Genomic DNA, 17847 nt, shown 5'->3' with positions numbered 1-17847 from the left:
TTCTGTTGAATAAAGCAAGAGGAATGTAAGCTCATAGCCTGTCTTGCTGACTTGTAGGTTAGAGAACCAGGTGTTTCAGTAATGATGCCTTGAAACCCCAACCTGCATGGCAGAAAACCCTCTCCTTTAAAAAGATTTCTACATTACAGATTGCCCTCTTCCACCCATTCTCACAAGCCTATGCTTGGCCTCTTCTGCTCCAGTAAAATTACTGTATATTTTCTATACTCATACAATTAGTAACTGTACCTGCTAACAGGTGCTAGAATTTTTAAACCAGCTGTATCCACGAAGGATCTGTGCGCACAGACAAATGCATCCTCAGTCGCAATATCGCAGCGGCATTGTGGCATCTTCGCTGCACTCCTCAGTGCGTTTGGTGTTTCTTCTGGGCAGGGACTACTGTCACTGAGCGAGCTGGTGTAACACCCAACTAAAGCTGAATCATGTGGCAGGCAGTTCTGAATTTTCAGTAAAGAATGATCAGAAAGGTGACTATTTTATTATTTTTAAGTAATCAACATGGAAACAATAGCAACAATTAAGTCACAAACAGGCATAGCCTAATTGTAACCATGGCATTAATACTTAACATGAATATAACAGAAATTACAAGTATGTTAACATTATTCATTCTCAGTCAATGAACAAAAGTGTACAGTAAGGTCAGCATTAATCTATTAAGAATGCTACAAAACCAGCCGGCCAGTGTCCTTCAAAAGCAGAGTGCTTGCTGTAAGACAGGCTGGAATGACTGCTGTCCGTCCCTTCAAGCAGCTATACTCTAGGCTGCCTATGGACCCTGCCTATTCTCCCATTTCCGCATGTAGTTCTGATATTCCCCTTTGTTTGTTAGGGGTACAAAAGCACTACCTGCTAGAAAAAAAAAGAGCTACAGTGCCAAGGGCCAGCCCTCACACTCTGCATGAATAATGCATGTATGCAGCCTGGGAGCTCACGCTAGAGGCAAAGCTGGCTCCGTTGACAGTGTGTGACAGTCATCAGTATCTGCTATTCAAACTCTTTTCCCACCCTCCCCTAACTCCCTGCTCCATGGATAGAACATGCTTTTGGAGCTGTACCGCTTTCAAAATGCTTTCTTTTACATATCACTCTCTAATAGGAATTCTGTAACACAAAATAAAAATTTTGCTTTTGTAGAAAGGGGGTTCTTACACCCCTTCCATCTCCTAGTCCTTATACCGTACCTTCCTCTTTTTCAAAACATTTACTAATGCATGTACTTAACCACCTGCCTCTTAACAGAAGTACCAAAGTGACACTACAAAAGGCTAACTTGCATTTGGTATTGTGGTCTTGGCTCCTCTTGGTCTGAGCAACATAGGATAAACTTCTCAGCTAGAACATTTTCATAATCATAGAGAGGGATACACCCTCAAAAATAAAACCCCCCAGTCTTTTCAGAACCAGACCAGAGGACATCAGGGTGAACAAAGCAGTAATCTCCATCTTTCTTCCCATCAGGATTCCTCCTAGGGTGCCATCTGCCATGTCCTTTTCACTGTAGAGACAAGAGAAGACATCAGCTTGTCTATTGTCAATTCTAAAAGTTTTGATGGAGAAGGAAAAAAACCCTACAGCTTGCTCAATTGGGCTCTCTTTTTCTCCCAAGCCCACTTACTAAGACCTCCCCTACTCCTTCTCATCCAGCTCCTGATGCTCAGTGGGGAAAAAAAAAACCCAAACAAACAAACAACAAAAAACCCACCAGCCCAGAAAAGTGGATGTGTGATTATTTCTGCAGAGGGTTCAGTAATGTTTTTGGACACCACTGTTCTAAGTTGGTAAGTGTTTCCCGTAGATAACTACTTTTAATCATCTTTTTATTAATTACAGCAAAGCAAATCTATTAGCCAATACTGTAGATTTGTGCTGTCAGGCCAAGTTTGGACATTCTCAGAAACAATACAGTATGCACCAAATGAGTAATAACAAAGTAGCTGACTATTTGCATTCCTTTTCTGGCCATCAAGCTTAAACAGTCCAGAAGAAGTTAAAACTTCATACAAAACTAAGGCTGTGGTTTCACAACATGACATCTTCTGCAGCAATATTGCTTTAAGATACTCCCTTGCATCCCCTGCTCTGCAAGCCCTATTGGTTTGTGGGACAGTGCTCTGAGCTTGGCTAGGAAATACAGAGCAAGGGCACAGTGATTAAGCCAGTACTACTCTAGTAGTATTCTGCTGTGACACCACAGTCTAATAAAACTTCCACCCTGCCTTATTCCCACAAGTAACACACCGGTGTAGTTGTCCTGCCGACTGGTCCCTCTTCTGTCCGATGCTTCCCGGAGTGCGGCAGCTCTGAACTGTCCCGATAGTCTCGGCCCTTGGAGTTCTGCATGTCCAGCACTGCCCGGCTCTTCGAGGGAAGGGGTGGCTTGTTGTGCTGTCCCTGGGTGCTTGGGCTGACTTCAGACCTCAATGGCTTGACTAGTTTTTTGAGTGGTGCTGAGTTTTCTAATGATGTAGTCATCTTCGGTTTGCCTTGAGTCTTTTCACCTGTATTCTTTTCTTCAGATTGGCCGGAGCAGGTATAGGACCGAAATCGCTGTGTGGGGACCAGGAAAGGTGGTGATGGCTGTTTGCCAGAGGTCTTGTTGCTCTCAGGCTCCTGTGACTTTGTGAGATGACAGCTCTGATCAGGCAGTGGCGGCTGCTCTTTTCGCAAGGCCTTGGGGTAATCCTGCTCTTTCTTTGATGCCACCTTGCCCTTACAGCCCATAGAGCCATACAGTGGGTTCTCAAACATCTCTGGCTTTTGCTGTCCCTCCTCCTGAAGCAAAGGCTCTGCTGCGATTTTCCCCAGTTCAGGTGGCCTACAGTCATCAAAGCAGTGTAAAAAGGAGACTTGTAAAGAGCACGCAAGAGACACTGACTGATTTAAAGAGAAAATTAATAGGAAACGACCGTGATAAAATTAAACTGACTGTGCAAAGGGGTAACAGGATAATAATTAAACTCAGGGGGAGAGAACAGAATTGTGTATTGTTTTTACTTTGTTTAATCATTATTAACATGACAGCTGAGAGCAGATATGCATGGTACTCTATAAATTCCCTTCTGGACTACAGGCTTGTCAGAGTGATACTTGGCTTCTCTTTAAACAGAGATAAGCTACTGAGCCAAACTGTGCCAAGTGCTTTGATGGCTCTGCGACATGCACAAATCTGAATTTAAATATTAATAAGAATCCTCAGATCTGGCAGAGAGGATTGAAATGGCTGTCTGGACGGTTAATGTAAGAGCTCACATCACATTGTAGCATTTTATAACTAGGTCAATCTCCTCTTGCTACCAATGCCACATGGTATTCCTAGGGAAGGGATAAAACTCTTTAATGCACCCAAATGCACAATACATAAGTAATAGCTATATACTGTAGGGTGACAAAATCGTTGTGCGTTCACAGCTGAGCCCTTTGAATTGAGGCTCAGACTGGAATGACAGCACAGCTGTACAACGGGACAAGGGAGGTTTCGTGGTTTTTGTATGACTCGACCTGATTTGGCAAGGCTTTCATCTGGAGAACCGCCACGATACTGAAAAGATCAGCCACAATATCACTGAACAGAGTGGAACAGGGGTGAGCGGCACATGTTCTTTGAGTGTCTTCAAATGAGTTGTGTTCCCTGTTTCAAGTTACTTTCTGGAAATCAATACATGCAGGAGCAAAGAGCTGAGTGCATGATGAAGCGTTGTCAGGTACATAACAGATTGAGGCAGTGCTTGCAGCTCTGACTTCTGCAAGTTCTGGCTTAGAGAGTGCCACATACATTTACCAGTGAACTCTAGCCCAGACTCAGCAGCTGTCACTATGAAAAAAGAGGTCTGGAACGAGGACACTGATTGCATACACGCACTAGGGTGGAGTAGCCTCATCACTTTACTAAGTTGGGTAGGGACTGGATATTTTCAATTGCTAGATGGAAATTCTGCATCAAGACTTGTGATAGATGCAGCACATGGATGCTAACTCCTATAGCAAGCTGGACATTTGTATAGTAGTGTAAGTAGAAATTCAGTTAAAGTACTTCACACATGACATGTGAAGGAGCTCTCCTTCCCATGCAGTGGAAAGATCTATGCCACACTCTTCCCTTTTCTTCTTTGTTACTACAGTCAACTCTGTAGTCTTCTCCTTCTCTTCTCTTGGTAGAGAATTAAACTTATATGTATATTTTTGGCTTTCCTTTCACAAAAGTCTGAGGAACTACTAAACTAGTTTTCTTTGAGTATGTGATGTCTGCACTTGTGACCTTCACTTATCTTTTTCTAATTCTAGAGATAAAAGACTGAAAGAACACGCTGCACCTTGAACCCTCCATACAGATAATGAAACAGTGACTGTGCAGAATGACAGGAGAGAGGGGACTAGCCCCAGTGCAAAACTCAAAGACTCACAGGTACTCTTGACTCCGACTACAAATGCTTCTGTTTACTGTAGGCTGGAGGGATGTTTTTGGAGATAGAGGCGACACGGAGGGTGATGTGGAGGATGACTGACTCTGTCCCATTACGGAGGTAGTCTCTTTGGGCTGCTGCTCGTAGCTCCAGAGAGAAGGTGACTGGTCTGGTGAAGGTATCTGCTTAAGCTGGCTGGTTGCAGAGGGTTGCTGAGAGAAAGCAGCCATCCCCAGGTAGTTGGGGTTGCTGATGTCTGTGGGAGTGGAGCTGCTGAAGAGAAGAAATATTGTTAGGAAGATACATGCACAAATGCATTTATTTTTTTGTCTCCCTGCCAGCTACAAAGGAGTTAGTGCCCACTGACTGCTTAAATTCAATACCACCTACTTTTTGGTTTTTTTGTCACTGTTGTTTCAGAATCAGAGAATGAGTGGGAGTCCTGTTAGCGCCTCCCTCCCCTGGGTCACTGGAGAGGAAGCAGCTGGGTCAAGGCCACCTCCCCCAGCCCCAAAAAGTTCCTCTGGCTGTGGCAGACACCTCCATTTCCAGGCTGCAGAGAGCACTCAGCTTCTGCAGCCACATATCGGGGCTTTTACAGGTTTCTGGGCCCAGCAGTTCAGCTGGCAGCAGGACAGCTCCAAGCAAGAGGCAAATCGCAGCACTGGGCAACATTGCGCAGCATAGGAATATGCTGCTGGAAAAACAGGAGAGACATTTGGCCTTTTGAGGTGTACCCACATAGACTAGCAGGCAGAAGGCAGGAAGCTGTCTGCAAAGAAATGCACCTGTGAAACTGGAGTGAAAGGACAGCCTTACCCAGAAGCGTCCTATGACTCTTGGAAAGGAAAAGACAGGCAGTTTGAGCATAGCTTCCCCCCCAAGCTGGCAGAGGTAAAGCAGCGAGATTACCGTAACATATCCTCCTTTCCCGGGTTATCTGGAGAAGAGGAAGCGCTCCCCCAATAGCGAGCAATGGCTGCTGCCTCTCTGGCCATCAGATGAGTAGATTTTGACTTTCTGTTGGAAATAAAAGGGCCCTTTTTAAGCGAGGTGCAGGCACCCAGTCTGACTAATGCATTCTCAGCTTTTGAAGCTTTGGGCACAGAAGCACTGAGCAGCCCTGACCAGAGAGCCACAAAGGCAGCTTCCCAGTGCTCACCATGCCTATTAATACTGCTCCCACAGCAAGCCCAGCTTTGCGTTATTGAGCCAACTGGTTTTCTGTAACTGACTTACCCACTTGCCCTTTACCTGTTAGTCTGATCCCAGTCTTTGCTAGGCTCTAAATTGCTGATGTTCTTTGGTTTCTGCCCAGCGATTTCATCACGTTCAATCTTGACAAAATCTGAAGGAATGAAAAGGCATACAAGAGTGTTTTGGCAGCTTCAGAGTCTGATTCCCTAAGTTTTCTGTGTTACTGCTTGTATTAAGGCATCTCTCTTTGTCTATCAGAATGACAGTGAGACAGTTTTAAATAGTTGTTGCTATTATGTTTTCAACTGCCCACTAATACATATGTTTTGTTGACATAGGAAAAAGTGTGTATCTTGAAATACAAAGGTCACGATCCCCCAAACAGTCATATACAGGTCATTCTACCATTGATAATAGTAGTAAATGTCATGAGGCTGCTTTTGTACTCTGAAAGAGAACAACAGTAGCAAGGTGAAAATAAGCAAAGTTTGTGATCTTTTAGCTGCGGAACTGCTCCTTGAGAGCCTCACATGCTCTTTGCAGATGTTCCCCAGAGTGACTGGAGCAGGGACAGCTTCGGCACCTTGTCATATAGCCACTGCAAGTGGAAATAAGGTATCACCATTCAATAAAATCAGTATCAGTGACAGACAGGGGGCTCTCTCAGTCTGCCAAATTTACTTGAATGATGAAAAAGAAAAACCCAAATGGAATTGCTGTGTCTTTCTGAAAGACTACAGGTATACTCCTGAGAACTAACAATACTCACATCTCCTTGCAGCCAGCCTCAAAAGCTCTTGCCTCTTTGGGACTAAAAGCACTGCAAGGATAATTTTCAATTCCTTGACAGTTATCAGAAATCTTTTGAGATGGATATTCTCTAGAGCAAGCATTGCAGAGATGATCTCGCTCCTTACCATACAGTTTCTCTCTCTGTTTTCCTTGTGATGTTTGTAACTTGATTTCACCTTGGAAGACCCCTGTTTTCTCACCATGGTGTGTCAGCACAGTATGGATAGGAACTAAGGATTCTGTTGCTTCTATTCGCAGGGCAATGCAGCCTTCCCCTAGAGGATGACAAGGAGACAATGAGCCTGGGACTGAGAAAAAAAGCATTGAAATCTCTTTCTTGTGTCAGTCATCTACTACAACTGTGCCGACAGGGCTGAGATGACTGGAGAGAATCTGCTTTGGATCACAGGAAGGAGTGTAATATCTCTTGAGAAATCAAGGGCATTCATTTCACTTCTTCACATGTGTGTGAAGGATTTGGGCATTGGAGACACTCGCAGGTGACTACAGGGTTCTGAGCTTCCATTACTGGTAAGGAAAACATGATCCTGTGACTGCCATTTCAGTTAATGGGATTTCAGCAAAGAGCCTTCTGTGGGCAAGGACTGCAGTCTCTGGCTGGTTAGAATTTGGAAGCAAGCAGCACTGACAATGACTTTTCTGTAGCCAGGAGAAATGCATCAAGTAAGTGCAAGTGAAACAGGATTTGTACGTTCTGAGTAAACCCATTTAAACAGACTGACTCCTGATTTAATTCCTGTAAAGTACTTTCTTTTTAAGCCACTGCTCTTTTAGGGCTGGTAAAGCTCACACAGATTGTTGCTTCTAGTTCATATTCCTCTGATCATCATTACCTCACAAAATACTGCCCACAATGTATTTTTGTATGTATTGAGTTCTAAATCAGAAGTCAGAGCATCATAGATGTTCAGTCTATAAGAGTTACTTCTGTTCTCTCCCACTCTTTCAGCGGTTTGGAAAAATCTAAGTAGATTTTGACTCATCCAGAACTTTAGAGCTAAGCACTTACCATAAGATTCATCACTGTCTGATGACTTAATGCTGATTAGGATGTGTTGATCCAGTAGGTATTCTGGGTCTGAAATAATTGGAGTCAGCTGCAAAGACAAGTTAATGTGGGTCAACACAATAGGTGGTCTACATGAACACAGTTCTCCCTGTGCCTCAGTCCCAAATGAGCAAAACTCAGCTGAACAGACCCATGAGGGTATCATGTCACCCCCAGGATCAGCCTCTTCGATGACGTTTGGAGATCTGCGGTAGAAGGCTACACACTTTTAGAGTCCCCCCACTCTTGCTCCCAGCACAGCAGACAGAATGCTACACATCAAACACTCACAGTGGGCTGAGCTACAGTTTTTTCCTACAGTGCAGACTGAAAATTGCTCTAAGAGGAAGTGATCTGGACTCTGATTACAGTCTGTTCCCAAAAATCTGTTTGGCTGTTGTTACAATCATTTGTTGTAGAGTCTTTCCCCAATCTCTCAGTGTAAGGCACTCTTTCCAAAGTCAGCGGTTCTTCTTTTGGGCTATTCAGAAGGGTACTGACATGCATATTTGCTCCAAATCTAAGAGCTCTGATAGTTCTTCCAGCTCCCACCATGCCAGGAAATGGAGAACAGCTCTGATCTCAAGGATAGGACTTGTCTCTGACACTGACATGCAGAACACTACTTCTGGCCATTGATGGTCTTTTTAAAACAGGTCAAAAATACTTAGTCAACTTTTCTCAAAAATACCAAGAAAAAAAACTTTGTCTCACTGGGCAAAGAAACTCCAGCACAGCTGTTTTACCTTCCATCTAAAACAAACAAACAAAAAAAATGGGCCTGCTTAAGAGACTTGTCAGCATAGTTATGTTCACTAAAAAGGTGAGAAAAAAGTCACGCTCTTGAGTGATGTAATCAGGCCAGCAAAATTCCCGATACAGATGAAAGTATACTGGCAAGAAAGTCCCTTCCTGCTTATAATATACTCTGTTTAGCTTAAGCCCATCCTGCATTCTTACAGTCCCTTTTGAGTGTAAACAAGACCACAACCATGTTCCTGAAAGTAATGTTTATATAAGCAAAAGACATAATGTTGCTTATGGGATGCAAGTGGAAGGCTTCTCTTCCATATGGATATGGAAACATAGTCCCAGTTTACCTTTGGAAGAGCATCAGCGAACTTTACCACAAGCTCCCCTTCATTCCCATCCTCATTTTCTCCTTCCTGGCTCTTTACAAAACCTGCAAAGTGATGAGAAAGGAGTTCACCAGAAGAGAGAGAGCAAGAACTTGGCTACAAATCCTTTTCAGATGCTAGATCTCCAAAAGGCCTACAATTATTTTCCCATTTGGACACAAGTTTTAAAAGTATTAAGAAGCTTAAAGTCTGATCTTTGGGTGAATGTTTACACAGTAAATTTACAAGTGATTTTACTGGAGCATTGTTAAATGGTTTTATTTTACAGTTAAACTTGGCACTGAAAAGCTCAGTGCATACATGGACTGGAGGATAAGAACATGACAGCTCTTCCTACGCCACTCAAGATAGCACACTTTTGAAATTCTAATTTAAGATTCGTAATACACTGTTTCCATAGAAATTTATGCAAATTTTGATACAGCCAAAAAATAATCTTTTATGGAACTGTCTTTGACACAGCGCTCTGACATGCGATAATGTGATGAAGCATACACCGAAGGCATGCTGTCCCACTTACAGGAGCAGTCCTGTGATGGGGAATCGCTTAAAAAAAACCACAGCAAGGGCATGTAGGCTCGCATTACATAAACAGCTGAGACAGCCCTGCTGCACAGGGACAGAGAGTAAAATCTGCAGCACTGGTGGGTACACAGTCCCATTTACAGAATCAAATCACTATCTTTCCTTTCACTTTAAGTTGATCCTCTGACTTATTCTTTTTTAAGCCAGGGTAATTAAATTATTTTTATTAGCATAATGCAGATGCTTTATTTTGAAAGCACCTGATCATTTGTAGCAGGCACAATTAGAAATGTAATCAATCATGTGTTTGCTAAGTAGAGATTTTCTGTGTGACAAGCAAGAACATGTGTTGTTCTTCAAGAAAGAGATGATCAGATGATTGCCAAACAAGATAGAAGAAATAGTGGAAGGCTACATGTCTAAGCATGGATTACAGGTAAATGGCTGTGGGTTTTGGATTGTATTGCTGACAGTATAGGATGACTTGTAAACTACAACAAATCTCTAGGACATCCCTGTTTTGCACTGGAACAAGGGATCCACACAGCTATTTATTTAGAACAAAGCAAGAGGAATGGGAACTAATCCAAACAAGCAGGAAACCGACAGAAAGAATAAAGATAGGCAAAACCATACTTTCTAAGCAGCTAGAGTGAAACTCGATGTAGAACTTGGTCTGGGACTTGGTCTTCAGAGTAGCGTAGCAGTGCAGGAACTCTATCTCCCCTTGGGAATCCATGTACTTGGAATCTAGGAAAGAGGAAGGGAAAATAATGGCATTTTCAGTGGGAGATAAAGAGAGGGCGTTTTTGAGTGGATTCTTTAAGAATCAGCTTTTTCTTTCAACATATACAAAGCACTGCATTATATATTCAAAGGTGAAGACAGCACGCTTGCACCCAGCCTGACTAACCATTCTTTGAAACAAACTGTGAGGTGACTCCCACTTCAAAGGTGGCAAAGACAGGACTGTGGTCACTTGTCATGATGTCAGCGGTGCAGCCTGCCAACGACAAATGGAGGATAGTTACTGCCCTGCTCTTCTGCCCTGCTCCAGTGAGATCGCTACAATAGAAATATTATTCGGTACTTTTCCAGAAAACATAACTGTCGCTGTGGTAACTGTCTCTAGTCAAAGGTGTTTCTACATAATCTCATGTTATTATATAGGAATGTAACTCTCTTGTCAAAATACATAAAGATTTGGTTAATGGACACAACTTTACCATATAATTTTGCAAGCGACTGTCAGTGTTAGATTCCCCCCATACAAAAAGCACTTGCAGGCTTCCTGGTTGCCTCTGCGACATGCACAGCTAATTAAAGCTCTAATATGGCAGGAAATCACACAAAAATACACTGGTGCTACTTAAGTGCTACAGAGCAACTCCTGGCCCAAGATTAACAGCGAGTGAGCAAGGTCTTGACTTGACCTAAGTGCACACTGAGTTCCAGCAAGCCCAGTCCATTGAACAGAACAGTGTATAAAAGCAGATGCCAGACTTTCTAGAGGTGCTTATTTGACCACACACTTCATCATCATCGGCTCTGAGATCAGATCAGTCCACTTTATCCCCCAAGAGAATTCTACAGCCCTCTTCTCAATCCCATGAATAGGAAACCATCAACATCATACTCAGATGCTTGGTCCTACATCTAGTCGATGAAATTTCAGGAACTACTATCTGAGTCTTTTTTTAAACAGGTCTTGTGGGCTTCCTCTCTTCCCTGCACTGCACTTTTGTGACGCTTCTCAGCAAGAAAGGGAACAGGCTCTTGGTACCACACAGTCCTTCTGGAATATGATTTGATAGAAAAGAGATGTTTGCAGCTCCAGCCTCTGCAGACTGGACTGTGTACACAGGGTCTGCCCCGCTGGCACCATCAAGTAAGCAGCTCCTGGTGGTAACTGCACAGGAAAAGTGGTGGTTGTTGCCAAGAAATAACTGGTGTAAAGTGATCCTGCAGCGTGGCCTAAAGCTGGACAGCTGCAGCTGAGTGGTATTCTGCATATAAAAGAATAACAGAATTAATTCCCAACCTTGTAAGGTTACAGGCAGAGAGATTTGGCTCCACTCTGCCTGGTTTAACATCAGGTCCCTCTATGCTGAGTGCCTGGCAGTGCAGGGAGATCCTACAGACTCTGCTCTGAATCATTTCCGTTTCAGACTGATTGCTTTGCTATCTACAATCTGTTATCTACCCACCATAGGACTGACACACAACGTGCACCATGGGGTATGATTTCCAGAGCACTCGATCACACCAGGATGGCAAATTGTACTTCATCTGCAAACCAAAGGAGAAGTGATGTCAAGAAGGGAAAGGATCCGTTCACAAAAGAACAGGAAATTCACTTGCCCAAGCACCATCTATTTGTGTCAAATCTTTTTGGTTGTATTGACTCCTTTCAAAACACTACAAGGGCAGAAAACTCAGAGATTGGTTTAGGTCACTTTCTTCTGTAGGAGTTACTTTCCCTGCTCTGCCATATACTTCTGAAGGGAAATCAGTTTTCACCTACCCCTGTAGCTTTTTGCTTGGTGTAAGCATACTTCTCCCGGGTGCCTCTTTCAAAACGGTAGGTTGGAGCAAAAGTAATCTCTTCTTCCTCTAAAACAGAGAGATAGCTCTGTTACAGTTTGGCCCATTGAGAACCCTCATCTGGGCAAGACAGCCGAGCTCTGTACACCCTGCCCCACATCAAGTCTGGCAGAGAAAGTTGCTGGAAATGGGAGAGGAACCTGGCAACAAACTCAGAATCTTACCGAACTGCAGAAACACCTTTTGGTCCTTTCTCTCTATAAGCAGCTGGTCGAAAGCCAGCAGCTCCGGATACTGCTGCTGCCTGATCTTCTGGATAATATTCTCTGCTTCCTGCCAACAGGGAAACAGCAGAGCTGCAGATGATGCAAAACCTTCTTATAAATATTCCCTTCATTGGTGAGCTGGCAAGTGCTTCTGAACTGTTTCACAGAGCCATACCCCTTGCCACTTCCCCACCTTTCCCCTCACTGAAAGGCCCCAGTCTTTGCTGTGTGGCTGAATATTTGTCTATCAAAACAGGCATCAAAATGCCCACACATCCCCTACACAAGCATACACACACACACACCCCCCCCAGATGCACATCAACACCAGGCTTGCTGTTGTCTCCCGCCTACTGAAACCTACCCAGTATTTATTTATGGCTTGCCTGTTTCTGAAGGCCTGTTTTGAGCCATTAAAAGCTAACCAAATAGAGCAGAAAGGCAATCTCTGGATCAAGCTGTTCAGGGACAGATGCTTGCTCACATTGGGACGGAGAGTTGGGAGGTCTGGGGAAGCAATGCTGCCTGGAGCAGCAAAGTGTGCCAGTCGGCATTCCTGGTCCATTAATCCTTGGAGAGGGCAAAGGGAATTTCCTTACTTTCCCTCAACTGGTGTCACACTCATGCCCTGGGGATCCCTTCTGCCTCCCCTCTTTCTGCCATGTTGCCCTAGATTAGAAAAAGGTAGTGCTTCTATAGCAACACAGTGTTTTTTCTCTCCAGGGATTCACACAGAGTCCCTAACCGTTGGGGGCTGTTCCACGCGGTAGTTCAAGTCTCCCAGCCAGAAAAGATGAGTAAAGCGATGAGTGATGTTAAACGGACTCAGTTTCTTATCTCCCAGTGTCAGGAAGCGCAGGATGTTCATGTAGTTCTGGTTGCGTCTGTCAAGACAAGAAACATCTGCCTGACATACTAAATTGCCATGCAATTTCTAAATGCCTGGGCTGGCAGAGACTGCCGCTTTACCAGGCAAGAACCTATCTGGCTCAACATCTAGAGAAGAGCAGATCAGAAGCTGAGAGCTTGCCACCCCTGCCTCGCACTGCACCTCAGCAGACAGGCCCAGGTAACGTGCTCAGTGTCTCCCAGTGAGCCAACCTACTTCATGCAACCAGCAACGCAGCACAGCTCTCATGCTGCAGTTTGTATTGTGTGTGGGCTGGGGAGCAGGAGGGCAGCCTGCAGTGAGGAGGGGGCAGTGGCATTTACAGCAGCTCCGGGCTGCTCTACCTTGAGTGTCGGACTGTTTCCACCTGAATTGAAAGGCTGGAAAGCTGTCCTAAAGCCACTTCTGTTGCCTCCTGGGGCTGTGCTTTTCTGAGCTGCATGTCCTAGAAACCCAGCATTAGATTGTTGCCTTCAGATTTCAGCAGCAAACACATAACTAGATTTTGGCAGCTATTCCAGGCCCTGGGGAACCCTTCCATAGACGTTAACTCCATCAGTGGCAAAGACCTTGTGCAGAAATCCCACACCATCTGTTTTCTGGGTCCTGGACTGGGAAAGATGGCAAAGCCAACCTCTTCATTTCAAGTCCTCTTTGCTTTCAAAACTACTCCTTCCAACTGCTCCAGATCCTCCCAGTGTGGGCACAGATCTCCCACCAATGTCGGGATCTTTGCCTTCCAGTCCTGTGCTGCACAGAACCTGCCTAGACCATGGAAACTCATTTCACAGCTGGGTATAGAGAATTAGCCACTGCGGAGATATTTCTGTGCTACACGCCTCCCTCTTGGTATTCCTGACAGCATGCTCTGCCTAGCAGGATCTTTCTCAGCTGTGCCCCAGGGCGCACCACAGCTCCCATGCTTGAGCGCTGCGTACAGTGAGGAGGCAGACAGTCCCCTTCAGCACATTATTCTGGGATGGGAAGAGCCTTCCCACATCTCTCCAAAACACTGTAGATCAGGGAACTGTTTTCTTCATGTGCTGGGCTTGCATGACAGGTCACACAAGTGTTGTGCAAGACATTTACACTTGGCTCTGAAATCATTTTGCTGTCCATTTCAGCTGCACCCATGTGGTATGGCCATATAGCAGAAGTCCCTCATTTAAATGGTGACACAGTGAGCAGCGTCTTTAGCACAGGATGCCCTCCCAGGATACATTTAACAATTTTTTATGGTCCGGAAAACATGCTTGTGACTGTCTGGTGGGCCCTCCTTCCAAATATGGCCCAGAGAATTTCACCCTGGGTCAACATCCATTTTTGAGAGGGGAGGATGTATCTTACCTGTGTTTCTTTTCACTTCCTGAAGTCAAATGGCTGTTAACAAACCCAAAGGAGGTTCCATTAAACATGAATGACACCCCCACAGCTCCTTTATTACCTGGAAAAAGATAAGCCAAAAACGTCAAGAAATCAATCCACCTCCAGGCTGAGTCTAGCAAAGATAATAAAGCACCTAGCACATCTTAAGTGAAGTGAAGGATGGAGAAGAGAAATAACTTGACTTAATCAGCACAGAAAGAACTAGTACATACAGCAAAGACTGTGGTAACAAATGTTCTAAGGATGCTAAAAAAAATTAGCTGAAGGGAAAGAAGTGCAATTTCCTCATGAAAGCCAAGAAAGAGCAGTCCAATAGCCAAATCAAAGGTGTTTGCCGGGAATACAAATACACATATATATGCACTAAGTATACACACAAATAGATTTCCTTTCTTACAGGGTAAGATATAATCAGTGCTAGTGGGATATAACTTTAGTACCACTAGTGTCACATAAACGTAGTCAAAGAAGTCTTGTGGAGAAAGAGCTGTTCCATTTCAAGGACAGTATTGGCACAGACTGAACAGATCTCAGTCCTTTGGACAACACCGGGTCTGTTCCTCACCCAGTGTGTTTGCGATGCCTGTCTTCACGTTGTCTGTGCAGATGTGGCTGATGCGGTTCTCATGTTCTGGCTTGGCCAGTACAACAATCCTGATGTTCCAGAGGGTATGGATTGCTATCTGCAGGGATGGGAAGGTTAGAGGTTATCTTTCTGCACATACCTGCAGAGCTGTGCTGTAGCTGCAGCCTTCCTGATTCCTTCTGTAGTACTTCTCCTACACAAATTTTCTTCCTGTGCTCAGGATATGCTCTCAGTCATTTAAATCAAAGGTGGGAGGAAGGACCTAGCTATTTTCTAGTGCTATGTTTTAGTTAATCATTGGATTGCCTTGCTTGCACAAAATACAGTTTCCCAATCACCATGAGAGTCCTAAGTCCTGCTCTTCTGTGGCTTTCCAGATATGCTTAGATTTGTTTCTTGACATCACTGCAACTCAGGAATGCCCAAACCTGGTCTTAATAAGGTTCAGTTTCTTTTATGATTGTGCCTGTGTGTTGTTACATCCTATTCTGAAAGTGCAATAGCCTCGGGTGAGATCTAGGCTACAGCTGGCTCAGAAAGTTTTACAGTCTCCTCCTTTATGAAGGTCAAAATATCACCACCACTTGATTCAGGTGCTCAGCATCTGCCCCTTGCTCCCAGGCTGGCCAGCAGAGGAGCTTCATGGCAGGGTTCCTGCTTTGGCAGTTCGGGGGTCACGGTCCATCGCAGTATGCCCATCTAGCCAGCTCCAGGGGAGGATCTCGTGGAGTCCACAGACAGATTCAGTTCACTCTCCCTCATCCAAATGCAATGACAATAAAGGGAGGGAAGCAGAGGAGGTGTAGGCAAAATGCCACTTATTCCTCTGTCTCTTATTTGCACAACATGTACTCTCCTCATATGCCTGAGTTATGTGCAATAACTGGAATAACTTCTCACCACTTTGAAGCTGATACTGGTGATTTCCTGCAGGGATTGCCTCAGGGTCTCCAGCCATTCCTTCTCCCCTTGGGGATCCTCCTGGGTGCCAATCACATAGATGTCATGAGGAATGTAGTCAGCAGTGTCATCACGGGTCTTCCCCTGCCCCTTGGAGAGAAACCAGGAGGTGATCTTCTTTGGGGGAGGTGCAGCACCTTTTATTAACAGATCAAACACCAAAGTAAGTCAGAGTATGTTCCGTCAAACCCAGGATACAGACAACCCATGGGGACAGAACTAACAGGCTTCACATTCACTCTGTGCTGTATCAGTTTCATATCAGCCAGGGCACACTATTCTAAGATGACAAAGACGTTAACCCCACCTGACTCACTGATGAAGGAGTGACTCTGCTTTGACCATCTTCCTCTGTTCCATTAGCTTACCAAGGCCAAGGCTAGCCAAGTGTAAAGGTAGGGAGCTGTACTCCTGGCCTGCCACTGCCTTTACCTTACCCCTTAAGTATGACTGAGCATAGACAGCTCAGCTTACAGCAGTTGAACCAGGCTTTTCTCCCAAAGTGGGAAAAATAACTTAAATTCCACTATCCTCAACTACACCCTGTCCCCTTCTCTAAATATTGCAGATACTCAGCTCTCTTCCCAGGCTGGACATGAACAGTCCCTAGTCAGGTTCAGAAGCAGCTGACATGCAGTTATTGGAATTGCTCCTGCCCTTTCTGCAAGGTGGAGGATAGCATACACTGCTGCACCAGCTTTGTGCCAGCCACTACTCCCTGTCATTGGAGGAATCCTTCAGTACCCATCAGGGCCAACTTTATGGTCCTTTGACTGGAACCATGAAAAGTGTCAAACCGCATGCAAGAATAAGCCTAGAGATCAGCTCTTCCCCTGTCCCAGTGGAAGACAATCCTGGTATACAGATCTGCTACAGAACAAACACAGTGTCTGGAGCTCATCATGGCAGGTGAGCACACATTTTGGCAAGTGTCTGAAGGAACACCCATGTCAGAAGGGAGCCCATACCCATATTCCAGGTCCCAATGAAGATGGTGATCATATCAGGCTCTGGTTGCTCCGAGTGTTTATTCTTCATCTGCTGCAGAAGTTGGCAGAACCCTTCTCTCTTCTAGACACGGAGAAGCAGAGACAATTAATGAGATGCTTAACTCCTCCAACACCACCTCTTGAAAAACTAGCTGAACCAGGAAATTCCAAGCACACTGGAAGAGCAGATTAGCTCTCCACTATCCTGAAACCTTCGAAGAGGCTGTCTTTCCTATGGTACTTTCTTGGGCACTTAGCTTGTGGATTACTTTAACAAGTGCTGAGCCGGCCAGAAGAAAGTCTAGACTTCCCTCTTGTTTGTCTATATGAACCTTTTTGCAGCTACCCTCACACGACTCTCCTTGCCTCTTCTTACTGCTTGCTGACACTCTGTTCTCCTGCCTCAGTGACAGCACCTAGGTATGGTTGCCCTCTCCAATATCTCCCTTTACACAGTACACTTGTTCATTTTCCGGATGTTTCCAGAACAAAGGAGAAATTTCATTTTTGCAAAGCCAATTACTGTCCTTCAACAGTTCCTCTTTCTGCTAAGGAATGCCCCTTGTACCACTCCCACCCAGGTACCTGCTCTGGGCTGGCAGGAAGGAAACATTGTGTATGTACCTTGGAATCAGAAAAGACATATTCCTTCCGCTGCGTTTTTTCTTTTTCTGTTTCCAGCACAATCACCAGTTTGTTAGGGACCTTCTGGGACTTGATAAGCTGCAAGACTAAACAGAGACTGGGTGTCATGAGCTGCAGTCACTGAAACTAGAATCCCACCAAAACTAACAGGACCCTGCTCGCAGGCTCAGGACTTAGATGGTCTTTTATGTCTGAGGCTTACTTTGCCCCACATAACTACATTTTAATGAGGACCCCCAAAACTCATTCTGCCTGGAGCTGTTGTCCATACCAAGCCCTGCAGTCCGAAGTGAAGCCTTGGCTTCCTGCAGGCAATCTCTCTGTATCCTGAGGCAGCCTACATACATTCCTTCCCCATCTGTGAAAGAGGAGGTAAAACCTCATTTGGTGGTAAAGGTGATTCTTCCCCATCTAAAATAGCAGCTAAGTAATT

General features: G+C 44.7%; 1 protein-coding gene across 1 annotated transcript in view; it reads right to left on the bottom strand.

Annotated features, from left to right (window-relative positions):
• Positions 1 to 1061: 1061 nt before the first annotated feature.
• INPP5D (inositol polyphosphate-5-phosphatase D) overlaps positions 1062 to 17847 on the bottom strand; it is a 55478-nt gene continuing 38692 nt past the window's right edge. Inside the window, 18 exon segments of the mRNA XM_050902899.1 lie at positions 1062 to 1522; positions 2266 to 2842; positions 4428 to 4697; positions 5667 to 5775; positions 6542 to 6691; positions 7447 to 7534; positions 8586 to 8668; positions 9786 to 9899; positions 10063 to 10152; positions 11357 to 11438; positions 11674 to 11762; positions 11918 to 12026; positions 12705 to 12843; positions 14196 to 14292; positions 14800 to 14917; positions 15721 to 15917; positions 16749 to 16851; positions 17394 to 17500. Coding sequence (XP_050758856.1) covers positions 1520 to 1522; positions 2266 to 2842; positions 4428 to 4697; positions 5667 to 5775; positions 6542 to 6691; positions 7447 to 7534; positions 8586 to 8668; positions 9786 to 9899; positions 10063 to 10152; positions 11357 to 11438; positions 11674 to 11762; positions 11918 to 12026; positions 12705 to 12843; positions 14196 to 14292; positions 14800 to 14917; positions 15721 to 15917; positions 16749 to 16851; positions 17394 to 17500 — 2525 coding nt within the window. The 3' untranslated portion in view covers positions 1062 to 1519.

Source organism: Gymnogyps californianus, chromosome 10 (assembly GCF_018139145.2).
Source record: "Gymnogyps californianus isolate 813 chromosome 10, ASM1813914v2, whole genome shotgun sequence".
NCBI lineage: Eukaryota > Metazoa > Chordata > Aves > Accipitriformes > Cathartidae > Gymnogyps > Gymnogyps californianus.
The sequence above is the reverse complement of the archived record's forward strand: the minus strand, read 5'-3'. Positions and strand labels throughout refer to the sequence as shown.